This window comes from Lissotriton vulgaris, chromosome 11 (genome assembly GCF_964263255.1).
Source record: "Lissotriton vulgaris chromosome 11, aLisVul1.2, whole genome shotgun sequence".
Taxonomy (NCBI): domain Eukaryota; kingdom Metazoa; phylum Chordata; class Amphibia; order Caudata; family Salamandridae; genus Lissotriton; species Lissotriton vulgaris.
This window is the reverse complement of record NC_141699.1, coordinates 104,896,120-104,922,950: the sequence shown is the minus strand read 5'-3', so window position 1 is coordinate 104,922,950 and position 26,831 is coordinate 104,896,120. Positions and strand designations below refer to the sequence as shown.

Below are 26,831 nucleotides of genomic sequence, written 5' to 3'. Positions count from 1 at the left end.
GCACTCCGAGAAGGTCTAGATCCTCCAGATAGTACTATTTTCTGGGCAAGATATCTTGGAGTGTTGTAGTGATTTGCTTTGTGAGTGATACATGCCATTTTTTGCTGAATTCTGGCTTCGTACGGTAGCCAGTTTAAAGCTTTGAGGTGTGGAGAGATATGGTCGAACTTCTTTGAGCCGGTTATAAGTTTTGCTGCTGCGTTGAGGTATGCTTTAAGCGGTGCTATGGAGATTTGATGATTAGGTGGACTCATCGCTTGAGCGCTTCAAGGACAACACTGCTACTGCCAGGCACTTGAGCCTTTCTATCGTCCCTCACCAACCCCAGTCTTCTGCCCCTTTTGTGGCCACTGAAGGGATTTCCAACCTTGTCTCAACACCCCCTGCCACCACAACCAGCAAGTTTTGCAATCCTTTTGTGGCCCAGAACGCGGCTCCCACAGACCACGTGGGACAGGCAACCAAAAGTCACGCCAGCCCAGCCCAGCACCCCCACCCCTGGCAGCCGCAGCTTCAGTCTCCAAACTCCTTCAGTTTGCCCTCCGACCATCATGGCCATCCAGTGGTGGGCAGGGTATGCCATCACCTGCACTACTGGAGATCAATAACATCCGATCATTGGGTTTTTCTGCTCGTCCAAAGGGGCTAACCCCTCCTCTTTGTGACCACCCTGCCCTCCCATGCGACCCACTTACAAAAGTTGACAGAGGACAACCTCTCCTTGCTCCATCAGGAAGTTTAGCTCTCTTGGCCAAGGGAGCTATAGAGAGGGTGCCTGCACCAGAAGTAGGTCAAGGTTGCTATTTCCGTCCTCTGCTATACCTGCGTCTTGTCAACCTTTTCCTGAAGAAAGAGAAATTCAAGATACACTCGCACAAGTACTGTTTGCCCTGGATTTGTGTGACTGGATGGTAGCGTTGGGCTAACAAGACGCCTATTTCCACATTCCTGTCTTGCCTGCCCACAGATGTTACCTGCAGTTTACGGTGGACCAGGAGCACTTTTGAGTTTGCCGTACTCCCCTTTGGCCTTACCAGTGCCCCTCGGATGTTCACAAAAGTGATGGCGGTGACAGCAGCTCATCTGTGGAGCTCAGGGCTTCCACTCTTTGCCTACCTTGATGATTGGCTGTTGTAGACAGGCTCGCCCCAGGCGGTCGTCTCCCACTTCCAGACTATGGCGAACCTTCTGCACTAGCAGGGTTTCACTATCAACGTGCCAAACTCACAACTCACACCCTCTCAGATGCTTCCTTTCATCTGGACCCAGTGCAGTTTCAGGCTTATCCTCCTGAGTGGTGAGTCCAGGATATTAAGGATCTCATACCAATGTTTCAGCTTCTATCCTGGATTTTTAGTGAGAAGGACCTTGAGATTGTTGGGCCTCATAGCCTCCTTCGTCCTGCTTGTAACACATGCCAGGTGGCATATGCAGGCTCTGCTATAGGACCTGAAGTCCAATTGGGCGCAGCATCTTTCTGAATCTCCCTGACATGATCTACATATCTGAGGGAACTGCAAAAGATCTGCAGTGGTTGCAAACAAGCCATGATTTTGTCAAGGGCAGAGCCCTTCTGTCTTCCCCAATCAGAGCTGGCTGTAGTGACAGATGCGTCACTCCTGAGCAGGGGCGGCCATCTGGTAGAGGTGGTGATCAGAGGACTATGATCTCAGTCTGTTGGAGATTCATGCGATCCGTTTGGAATTGAAAGTTTTTTTTCCTTCAGTCAGGGGAAGGCTAGTGCAGGTGTTCACGGACAACACTACTGCCATTTGGTACTGCAACAAGCAGGGTGGGCTGGGGTCGTGTACCCTTTGTCAAGAGGCCTTGTGCCTAGTGGTTCAACAACTGTTAGACTCTCTGAACACCAGAGCAGGCGAAATTAGCCATCGGTGCCTAGCAGATCAGGAATCGCATCTCCACCTGGAGGTGAAGCAAGGTCTCTTTCAATAGTGGTGAGAACCATGGTTTAAATCTGTTCGCCTAGTATTAACCATCCTAGTGATGTTTTGATTCCCTAGTATTAGCCAGGCTGGTACCTATGGAATGAGGTGTATGTGCTGACAGAGTGGTTGCTGACTATGGCCTTTTCAACTGTCAGTGCTTTTTTACTGCTATGTTAAAGTTACAAGGGACTCGCACTTCGACAGGGAATGTTTAAAGCACATGAATCTATAAAAGATACCAATGCTGGAAAACCACAGTCCCAGTTAAGTAACTTGTTTTTCATTTAGCTTAACAAAACTATGTTCTTGCTCTCTATATAAAGTAATTGAAAATGTTCTTACTGCCAGGTGTTACCCGTACTGATGATGCTAGCATTCTGCTGTACATTTACGACTGATGAAACATCATTCTTTAGTAAAAAAATAATAATTTGAGAGACGTATCTGAAGCCATAAACCAAAGTGAAAAACAGTATATAAAAGGAAGTACTTGAGAAGTCCAGTGTGTTTACTCAAAGTTCACTTAATCACATATTAATCCAGATTATTTAAACATATGAATTCTTCTTATAGGTCCAGTATAACGCAAGAGCCATGATACGATAATCTAAAAAAGATTATCTTTAATCTCCACAATATCAAACTGCAGCCCAGCCAACGTGTATTGTCCCGACAAGGGACTTCATCAGGGTTTAGAGAATTCTTAGTGTTTCCTCATGGGTAGGTGTAAGCCACACAGAAGAAGAGGGGGATGAATAGTGGTATTACCCAAGGTTCATTAAAAATTCCTTATTGATTCTTCCTGGTGTAATCCAGATAAGGCTGAATATCTGTATTCCCATTGGCACCTGCCAGATTAAGCAGAAGGCACTGCATCCCATCCACACAAAGCCTTTTTATCGCAACAATGCTGTTAATGCTCTGGTTCCCTAGTATTAACCATGCTGGTAATGCTCGGATTCCCTAGTATTAACCATGCTGATCATGCTCTGGTTCCCTAGTATTAACCATCCTGCCGATGTTCTGATTCCCTAGTATTAACCATGCTGATCATGCTCTGGTTCCCTAGTATTAACCATCCTGCTGATGTTCTGATTCCCTAGTATTAACCATGCTGGTGATGCTCTGATTCCCTAGTATTAACCGTCCTGCTGATGTTCTGATTCCCTAGTATTAACCATGCTGGTGATGCTCTGATTCCCTAGTATTAACCGTCCTGCTGATGTTCTGATTCCCTAGTATTAACCATGCTGGTAATGCTCTGATTCCCTAGTATTAACCATGCCGGTGATGCTCTGATTCCCTAGGATTAACCATCCTGCTGATGTTCTGATTCCCTAGTATTAACCATGCTGATCATGCTCTGGTTCCCTAGTATTATTAACCATCCTGCCGATGTTCTGATTCCCTAGTATTAACCATGCTGGTAATGCTCTGATTCCCTAGTATTAACCATCCTGCTGATGTTCTGATTCCCTAGTATTAACCATGCTGGTAATGCTCTGATTCCCTAGTATTGACCATCCTGCTGATGTTCTGGTTCCCTAGTATTATTAACCATGCTGATCATGCTCTGGTTCCCTAGTATTAACCATCCTGCTGATGTTCTGATTCCCTAGTATTAACCATGCTGGTAATGCTCTGATTGCCTAGTATTGACCATCCTGCTGATGTTCTGATTCCCTAGTATTAACCATGCTGGTAATGCTCTGATTCCCTAGTATTAACCATCCTGCTGATGTTCTGATTCCCTAGTATTAACCATGCTGGTGATGCTCTGTTTCCCTAGTATTGACCATCCTGCTGATGTTCTGATTCCCTAGTATTAACCATGCTGATCATGCTCTGGTTCCCTAGTATTAACCGTCCTGCCGATGTTCTGATTCCCTAGTATTAACCATGCTGATCATGCTCTGGTTCCCTAGTATTAACCATCCTGCTGATGTTCTGATTCCCTAGTATTAACCATGCCGGTGATGCTCTGATTCCCTAGTATTAACCATCCTGCTGATGTTCTGATTCCCTAGTATTAACCATGCTGATCATGCTCTGGTTCCCTAGTATTATTAACCATCCTGCTGATGTTCTGATTCCCTAGTATTAACCATGCCGGTGATGCTCTGATTCCCTAGTATTGACCATCCTGCTGATGTTCTGATTCCCTAGTATTAACCATGCTGATCATGCTCTGGTTCCCTAGTATTAACCATCCTGCTGATGTTCTGATTCCCTAGTATTAACCATGCCGGTGATGCTCTGATTCCCTAGGATTAACCATCCTGCTGATGTTCTGATTCCCTAGTATTAACCATGCTGATCATGCTCTGGTTCCCTAGTATTATTAACCATCCTGCTGATGTTCTGATTCCCTAGTATTAACCATGCTGAGCATGCTCTGGTTCCCTAGTATTATTAACCATCCTGCTGATGTTCTGATTCCCTAGTATTAACCATGCTGATCATGCTCTGGTTCCCTAGTATTAACCATCCTGCCGATGTTCTGATTCCCTAGTATTAACCATGCTGGTAATGCTCTGATTCCCTAGTATTAACCATGCCGGTGATGCTCTGATTCCCTAGTATTAACCATCCTGCCGATGTTCTGATTCCCTAGTATTAACCATGCTGGTAATGCTCTGATTCCCTAGTATTAACCATGCTGGTAATGCTCTGATTCCCTAGTATTAACCATCCTGCTGATGTTCTGATTCCCTAGTATTAACCATGCTGGTAATGCTCTGATTCCCTAGTATTGACCATCCTGCTGATGTTCTGGTTCCCTAGTATTATTAACCATGCTGATCATGCTCTGGTTCTCTAGTATTAACCATCCTGCTGATGTTCTGATTCCCTAGTATTAACCATGCTGGTAATGCTCTGATTCCCTAGTATTGACCATCCTGCTGATGTTCTGATTCCCTAGTATTAACCATGCTGGTAATGCTCTGATTCCCTAGTATTAACCATCCTGCTGATGTTCTGATTCCCTAGTATTAACCATGCTGGTGATGCTCTGATTCCCTAGTATTGACCATCCTGCTGATGTTCTGATTCCCTAGTATTAACCATGCTGATCATGCTCTGGTTCCCTAGTATTAACCATCCTGCCGATGTTCTGATTCCCTAGTATTAACCATGCTGATCATGCTCTGGTTCCCTAGTATTAACCATCCTGCTGATGTTCTGATTCCCTAGTATTAACCATGCCGGTGATGCTCTGATTCCCTAGTATTAACCATCCTGCTGATGTTCTGATTCCCTAGTATTAACCATGCTGATCATGCTCTGGTTCCCTAGTATTATTAACCATCCTGCTGATGTTCTGATTCCCTAGTATTAACCATGCCGGTGATGCTCTGATTCCCTAGTATGGACCATCCTGCTGATGTTCTGATTCCCTAGTATTAACCATGCTGATCATGCTCTGGTTCCCTAGTATTAACCATCCTGCTGATGTTCTGATTCCCTAGTATTAACCATGCCGGTGATGCTCTGATTCCCTAGGATTAACCATCCTGCTGATGTTCTGATTCCCTAGTATTAACCATGCTGGTAATGCTCTGATTCCCTAGTATTAACCATCCTGCTGATGTTCTGATTCCCTAGTATTAACCATGCTGGTGATGCTCTGATTCCCTAGTATTGACCATCCTGCTGATGTTCTGATTCCCTAGTATTAACCATGCTGATCATGCTCTGGTTCCCTAGTATTAACCATCCTGCCGATGTTCTGATTCCCTAGTATTAAGCATGCTGATCATGCTCTGGTTCCCTAGTATTAACCATCCTGCTGATGTTCTGATTCCCTAGTATTAACCATGCCGGTGATGCTCTGATTCCCTAGTATTAACCATCCTGCTGATGTTCTGATTCCCTAGTATTAACCATGCTGATCATGCTCTGGTTCCCTAGTATTAACCATCCTGCTGATGTTCTGATTCCCTAGTATTAACCATGCCGGTGATGCTCTGATTCCCTAGGATTAACCATCCTGCTGATGTTCTGATTCCCTAGTATTAACCATGCTGATCATGCTCTGGTTCCCTAGTATTATTAACCATCCTGCTGATGTTCTGATTCCCTAGTATTAACCATGCTGATCATGCTCTGGTTCCCTAGTATTAACCATCCTGCTGATGTTCTGATTCCCTAGTATTAACCATGCTGATCATGCTCTGGTTCCCTAGTATTAACCATCCTGCCGATGTTCTGATTCCCTAGTATTAACCATGCTGGTAATGCTCTGATTCCCTAGTATTAACCATGCCGGTGATGCTCTGATTCCCTAGGATTAACCATCCTGCTGATGTTCTGATTCCCTAGTATTAACCATGCTGATCATGCTCTGATTCCCGAGTATTATTAACCATCCTGCCGATGTTCTGATTCCCTAGTATTAACCATGCTGGTAATGCTCTGATTCCCTAGTATTAACCATCCTGCTGATGTTCTGATTCCCTAGTATTAACCATGCTGGTGATGCTCTGATTCCCTAGTATTGACCATCCTGCTGATGTTCTGATTCCCTAGTATTAACCATGCTGGTGATGCTCTGATTCCCTAGTATTAACCGCCCTGCTGATGTTCCAATTCCCTAGTATTAACCATGCTGGTAATGCTCTGATTCCCTAGTATGTTCTGATTCCCTAGTATTGACCATGCTGGTAATGCCTTAATAGGACTTGCAAAACTTTTATTTCCTCTCAACTACAATAATGATGACACTTCCATTGTCCATTACTCTGGGCTGACGTCCAGTCGCTGGCATCCTGCTATGTGCAGGTCTGCAGTCCTCCCTGATTTTCTTGGCCTCCAGGGAAAAGAAGCACTTCCTATGCACTAAAATAGCTTTGCTGCACATTGCCTGTGCGGAAATGGATTCTGTTATGTGTGCAAAGCCTGAGTGAAACAGCACGCTTGGGGGCTTCCTCTTCGTCTCCGATATGTGATGTCGAAAGGTCAGCCTGCACTGGCTGCTGTACACTTGAGTGCCAAGAGGCTCACACCTTGAGAGGAGGAAGTGCTTCTCATTACTTCTCTTAATGAGTTCACAGGCTGTCTGGACTGACTGGAACAGGAGAGAGATGGGCAGAGGAACTGGGGTGTGGGTGGAGGATGCTGTGATTGGGAAGGAGGACTAAGAAGCAGGAACTTGACACAGAGGAGACATTTTTAGTTTTGTTTTAGATTTCTAAGGTGATAGCAGAGATATAGGATTTCCGTCAATCCACAACCACATCACGGGTATCTTTTGAATTTTTCACTGCACAGCTTTGTCATAGATGGCTACTAAAAAACCATAGCTTTTTGAGTATCTGTTAAAAGTGTAATGCTTCTCCGTCATCCTCCACCTCCAGAACACGATGCAGTAAAGTGTAGCCTCAAGCTCACTCAGGAGCTTTTCCCAAAAGATTATTTGCGCATTTGCAAAAACTGTTTTTTTTTACCTTCCCCTACTAGGTTACAGTTTTAGCAACTGGTGTTTTTGGAACTTTTTGAGTGTTTCTGCACAAATGTTCTACTACTCCATGTTTTGTCTTTCTGATAGATACTTCCACCTGCAGATTCCTCATCGGTAGAATAATCACAGGCGCTACACTTGATCCGGGTTTTCAAACAACTGTTGCTCATTGCGCTGGCAGGTGGTGTCCCTGCGCCACCCTAGAAGTTTTGATGTGGAGCTGTATGCAGGCAACACCAGAGCCGCTTATGGCAGTGCTTTCTTTCATCGCCATTCAATATGGACCTGGAGTTCCATTCCCAGCTTCATCAGTTGTACCAACAACTAAATTCAACAAAGACAGTGTGTAGGAGAAATATCCAGGTTTCAAACTGTGCCACGACTGCAGGAGGCATGTTGGTCACAGAGAACTGCATGACGTTTGCTTGTGATGGCTCAGTTCTGTTCACGATTCAAAGTCCTGCAAAGAGGGACCCCTGATGCACATAGCAGCGATTGGGGAGCAGGAAGAAAAAATCTACATCTTTGAACACAGGAGGCGCCCAAAGCAACGTTCCTGATCCCGCTTCAAGGCGAAGAATGATTCCCACTCCACATTACGTGCCCACTGTAATTCCAAATCCTGATCCAAGTCCTCATCCACACCCAATTGCAATTTACACCACAAGTGTAAGAGGAGCAAACAGGACTCTTTGTCCTCTCACCACCCCACATTAGGCAAGAGCCTGCAGTGTCCGCACTCTGTAGACCCAAGCCCGCTGGTGTCTCCTGACTCAGAGCGCATTTCAAGGCTGGTCTGGCTGTGTCCCAAGTTTGAAAAATCACAAATTGTACATCCGGTTGTCTATTAAGAATGACAAACAAATCACCTGTATCGAGGTTTAGTCCTGTATACTCAAGAATTATTTTTTAGGACAAGAACCCCACTCACCCGAGGGTGACATGCTTCATCATTGGGTTCCCTCCTCACACATGGACTGCAAGGTCCATGATGTGGGCCACACATCCCCAAAGGCGAGGAGCTGAGGTGTTTTGCAAAGATGAGCGATGGAAAAGGGGTTAGTGAGGACCAGAGTGCAAAAGGAGTGCAAGGATGATGGATAAAACTATCTCCAGGGGTCCACGTAGACTTTATTTTGTGGCGTATGGGACAGAGTTTAAAAAAAGTACTTGGGATTAATAAATTATATCCCTCTCAGGGGTCAACATGTTTCTGCCCATATGTGGTCCCATGAAGGGATTCTGGGGCATTCGTCAGGATCTCAAAGTTATAAAGTCACTCTGATTACATTAGAAATAGTGTAGATATACTGGCCACCATGTGATAAAAGCGGCCAGTATAGTGTTGACCCATATTATTCTGTGGGCACTGTCTTTCTAATGATAAGAGAAGTGGGGTCCACTCTTGAACAACTGGGTATGTCTTGCGGTGCCCAACTTTATCGTTGATGTTGAATCCCAACAGACGTCCTAGCGAGAGTTTCCCTGCAGTTGTTGATTCCCGAACAGACAGTGGTCTGTGGAGATGACATGCTGCAGATTTTTAAGGCAATGCCTGCTCCCTCTGGAAGCGCCTTTGGGACCTAAGGATCCACTAGCTGCACTTCCCTGATGGTTGATTCCTTACCCCTGACTGACCCCACTGGGCCTTTTTCTTGTTTCTTGTCCGCACATTCCCTTTTCTGCACTCCAGCCCCTAGGCAGTACTGCCCGCAGCTCCATTGTTGCTGACCCCATCTCCAGCTATGCTGGATCTGGTCCTCATGGAAATCTCTGCTCTGAAGCTGACATCGGCCCATGCCAAACTTATATTGCACTAATCAAAATAACCTTTATATTGCACTATAGGTGCAGCACTGAATTTTGGAAAGCGATCTTCAGCCTCTAACTCAAAACCAATACTATACGTGAGCTATTGCCCAGAGTCACATGATGCTGAGCTGGGCTGCAGCCGGGTATGGAACCGTGAGCCCTGTGCTCCGGAGTCAGCCACTCTGGCCTCTACGGCACACCACATGCTATGGTTCTGTTTTCTTATGAACACAAGGGGTGGGGAGCACACTGCCTCTCATCCCAGTACAGTTTCCTTATGAAGCGCCCTCTCTTCTGCCAGAAAACAACCAGTCACAATAGGAGTGACTCCAAATCTGATAACCCTGCAACACAGTCCATGGAAGTGATAAGAGGTTAACAACTGTGTGTCAGTCACAGTGATATGTATATCAAAATGTTACCCCAGGCCTTAGCCCTATTCCTTATGATTCTCCTATTAGCCCCATCTCCTTCCTAAGATGCGCCCAGACCCCTTCCCAGTGACCTTTCTCTGAATCAAAGAACCCTTCGAAGTAAACTGAAGAGCCTGGCTTTCCCTTGCTTCTGTGTGTCCTACCCAGCTCACAGGAATGCAGGAATGCAGCATTCCACAAATATGGGGATTCCTCTACCCCCTCATGCTCTTCCAGTTAGCCTTGGGTCTTCCAAAGTGGAACCCAGAATCTTCCATATTATACCATTCACATGCACACATACACCCAGCACATGCATATAACATACACAGACTGCACAACACTGCATTTTCAATGTATTGTACCTTAAAACATGCACGCATACACCCAGTACATGTATAAAAACCATGCATTGCTCAGCATTACACACCAATCTGAAGTAGGCTAAGGGTTAGAACAGCAGCAGAACTTTAAATGAGTGAGCCTGTAGGCCTCACTCTAGTAGCACACGTAAACAGGCCTGTTCACTCCGCTTGATCCCTGCATGGTATGCTGACACCACGATGCTTGGGCTGCTTTAACTCCTGGCAAAGGCAGTAGCCTTTTACCACTACAGGGGCTGTGCTTTGAGTGCCCATCCCGGTCCAAAAAGACTTCAATCCGTGAGGCAAACCTATGTCAGGACGCACATGCATGACCCGTGTTCGTCCATGAAAACAAAAATCACCATCCAGGATCCAGCTATCATTTAAGTTGGGGTACTTTGGGCAGGGCTACACATCCTCCACCATGCCAAAAACTTTTCAGTCCGAACAGTGTGTGTGTATTTTTAGGTTCAAACAATTGCTCTTCAGAGGTCCCAGTAGCTGCTACTGTGCTGCTCACTGTCGTGCTCACCCATTGCCCTTCCCTGGCCTCTCCCTATCCCCGCTTTATTTTATTTAACCAATATATATTTTTAAGCTAATAGTTTTGCAGCGGCCCGACAGCTACACGCTGATATTGGGGCACATCACGTCTTTTTTTCCCATTATTGCTTTTTAAAATATGTTCTATCTAAAATAATCATGGACCATCTTTGAATGATAAATTAATTTTTTAATAAAAAATACCAAAATGTATGCCAGAGCATTCAGACACACGTGCATGCTTCAGCGGCCATCTTTGAATGCGTTTCCTCATAAACAAAAAACATTTCAAGACCACTCACTTGCACATGGGTCATAAGGCACTGGTGGCCTTCTTGGAATGATTTTTCTCATAAAGAAAAATAATTTCAAGGTGGTCTTGCATGTATTGTGATGCACCAGCGGGCATTTTTTGTTTGTTTTATTTGCTCGTGCCAGTGGATACCAGCATTGGCAAAGCCAATAGCTTGGGATTCACCTTTTAAAGGTGGGACTTGGTGACTTCCTCAATTCTCGTGTTCAGTTCCATCAATCTTTAATAAAAAAGACAATAATTGAAATAGCAAAAATATATTTTTAACATTGAATCTTCATTTGCTACCATGGATGTGTGATCACAGCTTTTCTAGTCTTGCAAGTGTCTCTGGCATGCAATTCTTGTGCCCCAAATGTATTCATGGATATTTAGTGAGCAAAATAGTAATCCTCTCATTTTGGCTAGAAGCTATGATGGTGTCATGGAAGCCATAAGGGCACCTTGTGCTGTTTTGACCTTGTAATGAATAAACCTGATTGTTCAGTCATTGCATCGAATTACACAGAAAATTATGTATGTTTTAAAAATCTTTTTTCTCCCCATCATTTTCCTTTCAAATTTAGTTAATCTTAGCATATGTCAATACAATCTTTGTGTTAACTGAACCACTCGTACTTTGCTTCTCCAGTATTGGATCTTTCATAGATTCACATGCTTGAATCATTCCCCGTTGTCAAAGTGGGAGTCCAACAGTATAACTAGAAAGCAGTATAACATTACACATAGCCCAGAAGGGTAGTTAACATTCACTTCTCTATTTTATCTACATCATTTAAAACAAATAAACAAGCTCTACTCTGTTTATCCAGATTCAACTGCCTCAAAGAGAGTTTATATATATATATATATATATATATATATATATATATATATATATATATATATATATATATATATATTCTCTCTCTCTCTCCAACTGAATCGATCGGACTACTCAGGATGTCCGAGTCAGCTAAAAAAAATAAGTTTAATAAAAAAGGACCATTCAGACCTTCTACAACATTTGGAAAGACAAGGCTCCACTCAGAAGATCCTCACAAGGAATGAACCTACTGCCTTCAGCCTCCCAAAAGGTAACCATGAAGGATAGGGAGAAAGGCTACTAATATTGCTTCAGAAACTTAAAGCCAAGGACGCCCCAGTTTCTGAGGAGGATAGTAAGGATTCCTCAAATGTATGTATGAAACTCATAAACTGGTGAGGTCAGTATGTTAACTGCCTCAGGAACCACTTAAAAAGGATCTAAAAAAGACCCATCATGGGTCATCAGGGGAGCATAGTCCATCAGCTGAGCGCTCCCACAGACGTAAAAGGGGGATGTCTACTCTGACAAATCAAAATATGAGCCTGCAATACCTTCTCCCAAGTTGGCTTTACAATTCAAAAAGCCCTCTTCAGTGCCATTGATAGAAAAATCCACCATAGCTGCAATAAAAGAAACACCTAGGAAAACCTTATAGACCACAACAACAACAATGGCGACAACTACAACATCGTTGGCGGCAGGATCTATGACAACTTCCTCAATATTTTTGTCGATGAAACCGTCAATGATGGTAACATTAACACCGTCGACAGGGAAACCACAAATTGCATCGTCCATGCCATCGTCGACGACACCGGTAAAAGAGGGAGAAGATACTTTCTCAACCCATTTTACTGATGAGGGAGCATACTTCCCTCGATAATATGTCACCATTTCCACCAACTCATTTACTAAATGAAGAGTATTCAGATGAGGACAACACACCATTTGGACCTGCCCATTGTCCTAAAATAAATGTGAAATATCAAGAAGAGGAAGAGGGTGAAGAGTATTTTGAGGAAGAATATTATTCTTTGGGAGCAGAATAATATGCTGATAAACTGATTCAATATATAAGCCAATACTAGCCCTAGTCTTTGGCCTCAAGAATACATGATATAGGTACCAAGGGTTTGGTTCATGATTTAAAGAGCATGTTGGAAGATTATTATAAAAGGTTTCCAGAACCTACAAAGACTGCATCCCCAACCCGACCAGGAAACACAGCCAGTCCAGAAAAAGACCAGCTTCTGAGACACCCTGAACACCAGAGCACTATTTAGTGTAAACATGCTATCATGGACCTTCCTGTGTGGGCTGTGTGTTGTCCATCTCTCCTCCCCTCACATTTCAAGATGAGTGGAATAGTTGATTAGTGATTATATGCCCCCGCCTTCCTTTCAGAGACCGGTTTGGCAGTCTGAGGCCTTTGTTAATTCCCCAGGAAGTTATGTTAAGAACAGTTTCCTTTGATATAAAACTTTGAGGTATCAGCCATCCATCCTGCAATTTCAGAACTATAGACATGTTTTTAAAGACCATCATTTGGGTTGCGGAAATGTTCACTGAAGCCCACGTGACATTTAAGTTTCATGCAACAGGTGCTCTTTTTCACCATTTTACTGTGGCCTTGATTAAAAGTGAATCACTCTAATTGGTGTTAACTAATCTTTTGTCATGCTTTAGTGGTATGTGCTTGTGTGTAGAGTGGCTCCAGACTTTATCTGGCACCTAGGTATGCTGTTACTATGGATTCTGTTACGGATGTTGTCAGCATTGGAAGCACCTGTTCGTGCAAATTTCAACTCTTCTCTCCTCCTCCCCCCTCCCCCCCCCAACTCCCCCCCAGGATTTCAATTTTTATGCTTCCTTTAAGACTTTCCACCTCTCACCCCCAAAATGCAAGCATTAATGTGAAACCCTCCATGGCCCATTCCTACTGCTGAATGCTCTGTATCAAAGTGTGCATTGAGTTCCTAGTGACTGATGGTCTTCTCTTTTCTTTTCTCACTCAGTGTCTCGCCGTAGCAGTGAAGAACTGAAGAGGGACATCAGTTCAACAGATGGAGCTTCACAGTCCTCACTCATGGGCATGGGAGCCCCCTCACCCCAGCTTTCGCTCTCCTCTTCTTCGCCCACTGCGTCGGTCACCCCAACGGCACGCAGCCGAATTAGGTAAGACTTCTATTTCCTGTCTGCACGAATTACCCAAAAATGTAGCCGGATAAAGAAAGGTTGATATTTCTTCAAGGTGGTCAGACTTTTAACATTAACATCTTTCATGCCTTTTCTCCTGCTAACCCCTTTGCCCATGCCATCAGCGCTCCTGTGACCTGTGACTGAAATAGTCATGGAGTTCTTATTGGTACCAGTGGTAAGTCCTGGCAGAGCAGGGAGGCGGGCGGGTGGGCACCGGAATCGTTGCTGGGGTTTCTTATAGGTGACCAGATTTGAGCCTGCAGGACCAGGAGGGCACAACTCAACTACTCTGCAGATGGAAGGCCACGCTTTTTGCAGGGTTTGCAAGTATGGATGAACTAAAGTTTGAAGCATGAGATCCCACACCCCTTTGGAATGGCAACGGTTTGGTTTCTTTTGTGGGACCCTTCCGTCCAGATACTGTCCCCTCCCCGCCAAGGGCTCAGGTCTGATAAAGGCTGGGGTACGTGCTGTAAGCCAGGCCTAATGGCTGTTGTGTGCCCTGTGTTGGACCAGCTGCATCAACGACTGGGATTGAGTGTTTAGACTTCTTTAGGAGGTACTGGTTCACTTTGAGTGACCAGGCTTGACAAAGAGAGCTCTCTCTTTGGTTCTGACCTTGCTGAAACCAAATCTGGGGTATAATATACTCCCTCTAAGTGATCAAACCTGGAAAAAGTGAGGTTTCCTTCCTAAGAGTGAGGCGCTAGGGGGCACTGCCCTGTCAGTAGTCTCACTTCCATTGACCTGGACAAAGTCTTACACCTTTCTGGGTCCCTCCATATCCACTCTCATAATATTCGGTTTGTTTTTTGGTTTTTTTAACTCAAGATTTGCAATACAACAGCTTGATTATCTAGCCTTCTCACCTACCTTTTTTTAACTCTAGATTTGCAATACAACAGCTTGATTCTCTAGCCTTCTCGCCTACCTTTTTTTTAACTCAAGATTTGCAATACAATAGCTTGATTCTCTAGCCTTCTCACCTACCAAGTTTTGGTGGTGCACTTCTCTACTGTTTGCTTTACAAATTATGGTGCACTTCTCTGGACCACAATCCAATGTCCTTCCCTACTCCTTTGTCATAACCCTCTTTCCAGCTTCTCTGCACCTTCAATTTGGAAGCATTTTGGCCAGTAGTAGCTGCTCCCCTGGTGCCCAACCTCGTTTTTAGGTCTCACCTGTCAGACAGCACTGCACTGTCTGTTAGAAATAGTGTTAACTTACAGTTGGCTTAGAGCTTGTCCGTTGATTACCATTGGTTGACTTTATTTCAACTATAATTTGCTTGCTTCTTATTTGTCAGGTTGTGTCGGATCTTATGTCTATCCCTCCCCTGGAGCATGGATGCATTACTTGTTTTCTTCCAATGCTTGCTTCCCAAGCACTATTTTCTTCTTTTTGTTTAGCAATCCACAAGAGGGCAGTCTCCCTTGTTTAGTCACCCTCGTGCCTCTCACCACCAGATCTACATTGTTCTCCCTCACCCATTAACTTTTCTCAAAGCTGCACCTTATGTACTGCTTCTGCCATCTGTGTTGCTTCCACTCCACTTCACCTCTGTTGATTCCACCCCACCTGCTTAAAAATAAAAAACATTTTCGCCTATGTTTTCCATTTTATTTAACGATCCAACTCAGAAAAGTAACTAACAAGCATTTACAATGCAATGGTCTCGGCTTTATTAAAGTTAAAGCTATTGGCATTGCAAATGGCATTTTTATCATTTTTTGTTTTTTTAAAAACATAAATAAATGGTATTGTCATTTACCTTTTACAATGGCAATAGGTGAGCATTAGAGAGTAGTAGAGAGTATTAGCGGACACAGAGCCACACACACACACAGCCACACACACACAGACAGAGCCACACACACACACACCGAGCCACACACACACACACATACAGACAGGGCCACACACACACACATACAGAGACACACACACACACACACACACACACACACACACAAAGCCACCCACACACCCAGAGCCACACACACACAGAGCCACACACACACACAGAGCCACACACACACACACACACACACACACACAGACCGAGCCACACACACACACACAGACCGAGCCACACACACACACACACACACACAGAGCCACACACACACACACATACAGAGACAGAGCTACACACACACACAGACAGAGGCACACACACAGACAGAGCCACACACACACACACACACACACACACACACACACACAGAGAGCCACACACACACACACACACACACACACACAGCCACACACACACACAGAGCCACACACAGACGGCAGAAAACTGCATGAGCACAACAACGCAGACCAACACACTGCCGGTTATCGGAAGAATGTATTGAGCATCGGGCAGGTAACAGACAATTGAAAGTGGGCAGACAGACCACGCAAAGGAGCGGATGGTATTAATGGTTCAACCTAGGTATAATACATGATCACCCAACCCACCCTAGGGTTCCATGAATCAATAGATGGCTTCGAGGCAGGGTACCACACGAGTCCATCCTCCTCACATGTTTAAAGTGCGATGTGGCTCATATGTGCCGTTGGATTTGGTAATTGGTTGAAGCACGTTTCTTTCATGACCAAATCTTACTACAGAATACCAGTACTTGCCATGCAGAATAAACAAATTTGCTTGACTGAGATGAAGTTAGAGAAAACGGAAAATAAAGTGCACCTACACAGTATATTAACATCTGTGTGCTTTCCGCCAGTCAAGTATTGCACAGGCAACTAACCACGCCCTCATCACTTGTTACACAAGGGTCTCTCAAATATGGCTCTGCATATCAGATTTGGGTTTCAGGTTCTCCGCACCCCTCAGAGCTGCCCATTTATCAACATTGAGCGTCCAAAATATGTGTAATAACTCAACACGGATGTCACTTTGATCCTAGTGACGCTACCTTCGTGAATGTTTTAATTTAGACCATTTCAATGCGAGATCTCTGTAGAGGCGTTCAAACTGGACAACACTTGTGACAACACGTAAACAGACCGAATTTTTAGCCATTTTTGACGACATAAACCTTAATCTCCACAAGCTCCTTGCGATTTACTGCCTGCCAATATCAATACAGTGCAACACCTCCAAATGCCTTTGAGGCGAATGCAACTGTCACATCCAACTTACAATAGCAACATCTAGTCACGAGAACTTTTCATTGATTCAGTCCACTGAGGCACCACAACCACCAGTATATCTGAGCCAGCCACGGTCCACCATCTCCGCAAAATCTGAAACACTGAGTGCCCTATCGGGCTCCCTTTCTCCATCAACATCCCCCTGCTTTGTGAATTATTTTCTTTATGTCTACTATAACGACATCCAAACAATAGTCCGCCCGAAGTCACGACCTCCTTCCTTAGTACCGTACCCACTGTTTGAAACTGTGCCCTCACTTGGCCCATCTCCTAGGGGTCCCAGTGCCCAGCGCCAACAGTTGTCCTCAGGTGCCCTTCCTCCGCCTACTCCTCCAGTTGACTAGCTACACCGCTTACCTTGTCGGACTCTAGGTCGGGTCGGCCTGGCACAGGCGGTACAGGAAGGACTTGGGATCCCTGCAAAGTGTCTGTCGGGTGGTGAGAAAGTAGGTGCCACCAACGTTGAGGCTCACCCACTTAGAGACGCTGCCAGGGAGCAGCCCCCTGTCCCCAGGTGGAGGACCGCCACAGCGCTGGCACACTGACGCCCCTGGCCCGTTCATCTTACCGCTCTTCTCCGCCATTGCCCCGGCCACCCTCCTTCTCCAGCCTGCCTGGGCTCAGAATGCACAGGAAGCGCTCGCGCTTTAATAACCTCCCTCCCAGCAGGGGCTCCACGAGCTGCTTCCGCTTCCGCCCACCGACTGTGACCAGCAACGTCAGGAGTCTGAGCTCCTTAGCCATACAATAACAACACGCAAGATAGATGGAAATAGAAAGAGGACAAACAGCTGCTTCCAATTGAAACAGAAAGAGGATTGGAGATGGATAACTGCGCCCGATTTATAGTCCAAGATTTTAGTTTGAAACGGCGTCCTCCAGACAGAGCTTTCTGTTACATTAAATGACAACTGCCACACCAAATCATGACTCCACCCACCTCAGGATGGCTTCGACGTCCAAAGTATTGCTGTCACCTCAAAGCACATTCTTTCCGTATTAAAAAAAAAACACCCACCACTAGAAAAGGGGCGGGGCTTAAAAATCCAAAGACTAGAGAGAAACGCCCCCGAATCTGGAAAGACTGGGCTTGAATGGAGTGACGCCCCTCTCCGCCAATGGCTGGCCTCCGTTTAGGAAGCCAGCCAATGGAGAAGAGGGGCGGGTGTAGGAAGGTACATCCTGACTATGGTTGCCCCCAACTTTTTGCCCTCTGTTTTAGCTGGTTTTTGACATAGTCGACCTGGGACCCTGCCAATCAGGACCCCAGGCCTACTGCTCTCTCTTTAAAATGGATTCCATGTACCATAGGTACATTTCCAATTGGTACTGGGCCACCTTATCAGACCCTGTAACTCAGGGCATAGGTGTACCCAGGGCCGCCAGGGGCTGCAGCATGTATTATGCCACCCCTGGCTGGCCTCCTAAATTTGACACAACTGGCTGCATGACAGCGGGGGCGAAGTCGTGTAATCACCCTTTGCTTTAGATATAGTAGCTCTATATCTAACCATACAATGGACACCCGAGTCCCTATCAGTCACTCCTATGGCAGGCCTTGACAATCCTGAAGGCAGAGTGCTTGGGCTCGTGTGAACTAAGCTCTGGCCCGAGCCGAGCCCGGTTGCAGCTTGCGGAATCAAGACCCAATGGCTGTTCCATGATAACGCGTACCATATCGGTAACTTCGGTGTCGCGTTATCAAGACATGTCGAGTAAGGTGTCATACGAATCGGGATGCTGCCCTCTCACCAACTCTGGCGACGAGGTTAGCATTCCGCCCTTCTAGAGGGACACGACATGTACGTAACTGTGAACCCCGGTTAAAATTAACGAAAGCCTCAGCTCCACAAAATGGATGCTGCCACCACAGACACGAGTCTGACCTCCTGCTGCTGGGAGTCCTTCCAGCGAGGAGCGCTTGGACAAAGGGTTTCCTGTCGAGGGCGGTGTTCGCACCGTCCCAGACAGGGTTTGTGTATTCTGGGTAGGTAGGGCTTTTGCGAGAAGGTGACTGCGGAGTGGCACCCCGGTGCTCACTACGCATCTGCCGGTTAGAACCAGTTCCAGGGGCGACAGCCCTGGCCTGGGGAAAGTCCGGCAGGGGAGAGGGGTGTAACTACCCCCCTTTCTGGTCCCACCCTTAGGGCAGGACCTAGTCATGTACCCACCCCTTTCTTTAGGATAAAGGCCGGAGCGGGGACCCTTCCAAATTAGATCATCTTTGAATCAAGAATACTTTCTACGAAAGGACTTCAAGACTCTTCTCAAGATTTCTCCCTTGTGGCTAAGGAGTAGTCACCCTGCATCAGCGGGCACCATCTAAGAACTCTGCGGTTTGCTGTAAGTCCTTCCTCAAGGAATCCGACGGCCCAGCTCGACGAGAACCGGCTTCCCTGGCACCTCTGACCTCTACCCACGTCATCAGCTCAGCTGTGATCTGTGGGTGCGACGAGACCTCGAGGGACCGGCCATCATCAGAACCTGCACGCTCTTAAAAACCAGCACGACCATCGAGGTAACTCTCTGGTGAGTGCTCTGGGGTCCGAGAAGCCCCGACCCTGAGCCGCTCCAGCACCGAAGTGCAGTCTCCCAGCATCTCCACGATCTGCGTGGGGCCCTTCTGCTCGCTGCTCAGCACGTTGTCTGGTCACTTGCCGCTGGCTCGTGCCCTTCTGTGACGACGACCAAGAATCAACACTGCCGGTCTGGTTGCTCCAGACTGGCCCCTGCTTCCATCTTTTGAGAGGCACCCCGGACCCTCCTGGTCCACCCAAGACGCCGACAGCGACATCCGTCGTGGGACAGCTCGCACCTCCACCGTGGTCGCCGACAACGCCTCCTGGTCCGAGAGACTGCAGAGCCTAGCGTCGCCCACTCACCTGGTCGAGGTGACGGCCAACCGGTGCCTTCCTGGTACCCTCTGACTACTGGCTAGTAGTACGAACTTGGTCCCCTCTGCTTTCAGGTTTCATCAATCTCTACGAACTATTCAACACTGGTCGCCGGCCAGCAACTCCTTTTCTTCCGGCTCCTGGCTCGTCAGCGAAGACCCCGACGCCTGTAAGACTTGTGCAGCCGCAGCCCTCGTGGCTAGGTAACTCGGCATTTCGGTGCCTGCATAGCCTCCTTACTCTAGGGTCCCGAGTCCCTCGCTTCCGACTTGCCTTAACCTTTCCGTGTCCTAGGACACTTGTCTTTAAACTGTGCACTTGAAGTATTTGCTAAAGAGATTTGGGTTGTGCTTAGTACCCTGTCCTCATAAAGAGTACAGGGCTGTTGTGATTCTTAATAAATACACTGTTTATTTTCATAACACTTGTGTGGTGTCCTTTCACTGGGTGTTCAAGGGGTACATGTGTGGTAAACAGCTGGCTTAACGCGCCCTCTCGAGTCTTTAGCCTTAGACTGCTCGTATCCATGCTACTAGGATAGCTGGTCTATAGGTTGACTTACAACCAAACACCATAAGGGTCGTTGGAACGATACATAGCGGTCGCTAGAATAGCGAACGTTGCATATCGGGCCAACTTCTCACATTGGTGAGCAGCGGTTGGGATTTGAGCTTGCTGTTGTTTTACCACACGTATCCTAAGAATATCTTGTTGAAAGATCGCACAAGTACTGTTAGTACATATAACTAAAAGCTTAGAATACTCTGAGTTCTACTGAACCAGCTGTTGTAGCTCCTCAAGGCTTAGCACACCTTGGCTACAACTCTTAGCAAGGGAACAGTAGGTAAACACATAGTGTAGGTAGGTGCATCACTTACACCACACTAGAAACAGTATGTCGGACAAAGGAGGAAACTCTGGGTCTCCCCTTGTGTCAGTTGACCCTCCACAGGTCATCCCTTCAGGATATACTGTGCTGAGCTTCAAGGAGTTGAGACGGCTGTGTCACTCCAGGAAGATTCAGCAGGGGTCTAACCCCACAACGTCCTTTCTGATTGGTCTCTTGGAGACTTATGATGCCAGAAGAGCGGAGAAACTTCGTAGCTCTTCTAATCCAGAAGGAGACATGCCTCCCCTCGAGGGAACCCGGGACGATCCTGACCTCATCCACCTCGCAACTGAGAACGAAGATGTGGAGGAGGATGAGGATGAGGATCCCTCTGGGGATGAGGCAGATAAGGGACAGTTAGAAGTCGTTAGACTAAGCAGGTCCAACTTAAGCAAACATGATAGTGGTACTGGGGGACCCCCGGCGCTACTGTCAGGTCCGCTTAACATTGGGAATGGACGAGCCCGATCTCTGTCGAGAGACTCTGGCAGATCCCTTCAAACCAATGGCTCTCGCAACTCTTCGCAAAGAGGGATGATGTCCCCTCAGCGGAGAGTGTACGAAGCGAAGGAAAGGGCAGCTAATCTGAGGATCGAAAGGGAAGAACTTGCCCTGGCCAAAGAAAGGCTTGCCTTTGCGAGAGAGCAACAGTTAAGTGGGGTAGTCCCCACTGGTGGCAGCAATGTACCTAGCAATAGGGAAAGGAGTTTTGATACGAAACACCTTGGTAAGATAGTGCCCCCCTTTAAACAAGGGGACGACATCCACAAATGGATAACTGCTTTGGAGAGGGCCTGCACTGTGCAGGGTGTTCCCCAGAGTCAGTGGGCAGCTATCTTGTGGCTCTCCTTTGAAGGAAAAGGAAGAGGCAAGCTCCTCACCACAAGGGTAGAGGACGCTAACGATTACCAAGTCTTGAAAAATACACTCGTTGAAGGGTTCGGCCTAACCACTGAGCAGTACAGGGTGCTGTTCAGGGATACCCAGAAAACGCAGTCTCAAGATTGGTCTGACTTTGTTGATTGTGCCACTAAGGCTTTTGAAGGCTGGCTACTGGGTAGTAAGGTTACTGATTTTAAAGGATTGTATAATCTAATTATAAGGGAGCAAATCTTAAATAATTGTCAGAACCAGTTATTACACCAGCACCTGGTAGACTCTGATCTGACCTCTCCACAGGAATTGGGTAAGAGGGCAGACAAATGGGTCAGAACCAGGGTTAGGCCTAAAAACCAGGGTGGTGACCAGAAAAAGGAATCAACCAAGCCTCAAGAGAAGGGTGGGGATAAATCCACAGAGAAGACTTCCCAAGGGCCCCAAAACTCCAACAAGGGTGGTGGGTCCCAGAACACTCCTTCAGAACAGAAGAAACCTTATTGCCATACCTGTAAACAGGTGGGCCATTACAAAAGTGATGCCAAGTGCCCTAAAAATAGCAATAAGGAAAACATACCCCCAAGTAACACTCCCAGACCTCCTGTTACCACTAGTGGTAATCCCCCAGGTGGTGGGAGTGCCCCCAAGAATGTGGTGGGCATTACTTTGGGCAATCAGGAGGACTATGGCTTAGCCAGGTTCCCTGACCACACTCTTGTCTGTGAGACTGGCATGGGGTTTGCCAACTTCACGACTGGACCCCACATTTTGGGCAAGTATAGACAAGAAGTTTTAGTGAATGGTCAGAAAGTTGAGGCATTCAGAGACACAGGGGCCAGCCTCACCATGGTGAGTGACCATCTGGTCCCCTCTGCTCAACTGACCCCTGGTTTTACTTATCAGGTGACAGACATTCATGGAGTGAAGAGAAGGCATCCCATGGCAGTAGTCAAGCTCAGTTGGGGTAATGTCACAGGGCCCATGAGAGTGGCAGTGACAGATAACCTACCTGTAGATTGCTTACTGGGGAACGACCTGGAACTCTCAGCATGGGCTGAGGTGGAGCAAGAAACTCACTCCAGAATGATAGGCCTATCCAGACAGGTTAGTGGGGCAGTAATAGCTACAGCCCCAGTCCAAGCACCATTCCTCCCTGAAAAGGTGGGAAGGGCAGTGGTAGCCACTGCCCAGGCTCAGACAGACTTTCCAGAGCAGGATAGGAGGGTTGTGGCAGTCACAGCCCAAACACAGACTGAGTGCCCTCTTGAAAAGGTTGGCAAGGTTGAAATGGTCTCAGCCTCTACTCAGACAGATAGTGAGGTTGTGAAGCCTGAAACAATGGATCACTCCACTCAAACAGAGAGCATTGAGGAGGAAGAAGAGTCTTCCCCCTCCCAGACACTAGGTGAGAGCCAGCCTCCTCAGGGAACTGACTCTACCCCTGTTGAAGGAACTGCCCCAGAGGTAGTCAGGCCTAGCCTGCCAGAGCCCCTGATGGCAGTGGACCCTTCCCAGGTGGGACCCAGTCTGGAGCAGGTAACCTGCACCTCTCTACCCTGCCTCAGTCAGCCCAGGGCTGAAGAGATCAGGGAGGCCAGTGGTGGACCCAAAAGGGCCCCCTGTCCAAAAGAACCCCTTAATCAGCAGATTAGGATCACTGAAGCTGGTAAACCTAGCCAAGTGAAAATAGAACAGACTCCTGAGGGATCCCCCTTAAAAGTAGTTAGGGAACTCCCACAGCTGGACACTGTTGGGCACAGCCAAACATGGGGCCTAAAAACCCCAGACCTGACCTGTCCCTCCAGTAAGCCAACCAGAGGGACTCAGCCTCCAGCTTTAGGTAGCCAGAGGCTGACCCTGAGAGCTCAGTGCATCTCAGCTAAAGAAAGAAAGGCACGCAGGATGAATGGTGATTGGAGGAAGTTGAGCCCAAAGGTAGAGGAGCCTCACTTCAGTACTCCATCCCAGCATCAGCCTTCTTCTTTCCCAAGACACTCCAGAGACAGAGATTCCCTATGGTGGAGACCCTCAGATACCCTTAGGGTGAGGGGTTGCCTAGTGGACCATGACACAGGGGGAAACCAAGCCAGAGCTGGTCCTTCCTTATATGGCCACTTAGGTAATAGAGGCTTACCTGGACAAGGATAGCCTTATCTCCTTTCGTTTGGGGGGGGGTTGTGTAGGAAGGTACATCCTGACTATGGTTGCCCCCAACTTTTTGCCCTGTGTTTTAGCTGGTTTTTGACATAGTCGACCTGGGACCCTGCCAATCAGGACCCCAGGCCTACTGCTCTCTCTTTAAAATGGATTCCATGTACCATAGGTACATTTCCAATTGGTACTGGGCCACCTTATCAGACCCTGTAACTCAGGGCATAGGTGTACCCAGGGCCGCCAGGGGCTGCAGCATGTATTATGCCACCCCTGGCTGGCCTCCTAAATTTGACACAACTGGCTGCATGACAGCGGGGGCGAAGTCGTGTAATCACCCTTTGCTTTAGATATAGTAGCTCTATATCTAACCATACAATGGACACCCGAGTCCCTATCAGTCACTCCTATGGCAGGCCTTGACAATCCTGAAGGCAGAGTGCATGGGCTCGTGTGAACTAAGCTCTGGCCCGAGCCGAGCCCGGTTGCAGCTTGCGGAATCAAGACCCAATGGCTGTTCCATGATAACGCGTACCATATCGGTAACTTCGGTGTCGCGTTATCAAGACATGTCGAGTAAGGTGTCATACGAATCGGGATGCTGCCCTCTCACCAACTCTGGCGACGAGGTTAGCATTCCGCCCTTCTAGAGGGACACGACATGTACGTAACTGTGAACCCCGGTTAAAATTAACGAAAGCCTCAGCTCCACAAAATGGATGCTGCCACCACAGACACGAGTCTGACCTCCTGCTGCTGGGAGTCCTTCCAGCGAGGAGCGCTTGGACAAAGGGTTTCCTGTCGAGGGCGGTGTTCGCACCGTCCCAGACAGGGTTTGTGTATTCTGGGTAGGTAGGGCTTTTGCGAGAAGGTGACTGCGGAGTGGCACCCCGGTGCTCACTACGCATCTGCCGGTTAGAACCAGTTCCAGGGGCGACAGCCCTGGCCTGGGGAAAGTCCGGCAGGGGAGAGGGGTGTAACTACCCCCCTTTCTGGTCCCACCCTTAGGGCAGGACCTAGTCATGTACCCACCCCTTTCTTTAGGATAAAGGCCGGAGCGGGGACCCTTCCAAATTAGATCATCTTTGAATCAAGAATACTTTCTACGAAAGGACTTCAAGACTCTTCTCAAGATTTCTCCCTTGTGGCTAAGGAGTAGTCACCCTGCATCAGCGGGCACCATCTAAGAACTCTGCGGTTTGCTGTAAGTCCTTCCTCAAGGAATCCGACGGCCCAGCTCGACGAGAACCGGCTTCCCTGGCACCTCTGACCTCTACCCACGTCATCAGCTCAGCTGTGATCTGTGGGTGCGACGAGACCTCGAGGGACCGGCCATCATCAGAACCTGCACGCTCTTAAAAACCAGCACGACCATCGAGGTAACTCTCTGGTGAGTGCTCTGGGGTCCGAGAAGCCCCGACCCTGAGCCGCTCCAGCACCGAAGTGCAGTCTCCCAGCATCTCCACGATCTGCGTGGGGCCCTTCTGCTCGCTGCTCAGCACGTTGTCTGGTCACTTGCCGCTGGCTCGTGCCCTTCTGTGACGACGACCAAGAATCAACACTGCCGGTCTGGTTGCTCCAGACTGGCCCCTGCTTCCATCTTTTGAGAGGCACCCCGGACCCTCCTGGTCCACCCAAGACGCCGACAGCGACATCCGTCGTGGGACAGCTCGCACCTCCACCGTGGTCGCCGACAACGCCTCCTGGTCCGAGAGACTGCAGAGCCTAGCGTCGCCCACTCACCTGGTCGAGGTGACGGCCAACCGGTGCCTTCCTGGTACCCTCTGACTACTGGCTAGTAGTACGAACTTGGTCCCCTCTGCTTTCAGGTTTCATCAATCTCTACGAACTATTCAACACTGGTCGCCGGCCAGCAACTCCTTTTCTTCCGGCTCCTGGCTCGTCAGCGAAGACCCCGACGCCTGTAAGACTTGTGCAGCCGCAGCCCTCGTGGCTAGGTAACTCGGCATTTCGGTGCCTGCATAGCCTCCTTACTCTAGGGTCCCGAGTCCCTCGCTTCCGACTTGCCTTAACCTTTCCGTGTCCTAGGACACTTGTCTTTAAACTGTGCACTTGAAGTATTTGCTAAAGAGATTTGGGTTGTGCTTAGTACCCTGTCCTCATAAAGAGTACAGGGCTGTTGTGATTCTTAATAAATACACTGTTTATTTTCATAACACTTGTGTGGTGTCCTTTCACTGGGTGTTCAAGGGGTACATGTGTGGTAAACAGCTGGCTTAACGCGCCCTCTCGAGTCTTTAGCCTTAGACTGCTCGTATCCATGCTACTAGGATAGCTGGTCTATAGGTTGACTTACAACCAAACACCATAAGGGTCGTTGGAACGATACATAGCGGTCGCTAGAATAGCGAACGTTGCATATCGGGCCAACTTCTCACAGCGGGTTCAAGCCCCACTGTAGAAAACATCTCAAACATTAAATCTCCGAGCTCTGCCCACACTGCTGCGCAGTGCGACGCTAGTCCGAGACCTAAAAAGGAAAGAAAAAAGTAGCTGTGTCATTTTGTAGGCGCACGCATGCGTGGTGCGCAGGGCTGCAAAGTGAAACTGCTGTCTTCGTCTAAGGCTTTCTTTTGTCCTTCTGCCGTGCTGCACAGCCTCTGTGCACCTAGGCGAGAAGCCATTGGCAAAGCTAATATATCCCAAAGGCGAGACTTATTAGTGCTGCCAATGCTAGTTAACATTAGTCAGTCCCGCTGTCAATGCCTTTACATTTACCTTCATTACCAATCACTTCCTCTGTCTACATCTCTGAGAATCAAAATCTGCCATATTTATGACCCTCACTTGAAAAACCATCCCTTGACTCATTAGCTCCCATCATCAGCTATTCCTTTACGAAAGTAAGTGCTGTTGGAAGAGAGTGATCAGGTTTGTGATAGAACAGGGAGCTGTGACTTAGAATTCGCTGCTCAATGTGGTGTACTTTGTGACGCGGTATGGTGCGATGGAGGAATGCTAAAAACTGGAGGTTA

The 26,831-nt window shown here is 47.4% G+C and overlaps 1 protein-coding gene across 2 annotated transcripts in view; it reads left to right on the top strand.

Moving 5' to 3' along the window:
- SPECC1L (sperm antigen with calponin homology and coiled-coil domains 1 like) overlaps nucleotides 1-26,831 on the top strand; it is a 480,979-nt gene that overhangs the window by 324,719 nt on the left and 129,429 nt on the right. For both annotated transcript variants that reach the window (XM_086942800.1, XM_086942799.1), the window contains one exon: nucleotides 13,677-13,836. In XM_086942800.1, the coding sequence (XP_086798926.1) occupies nucleotides 13,677-13,836 (160 nt within the window). The remainder of the gene's footprint in view (nucleotides 1-13,676; nucleotides 13,837-26,831) is intronic.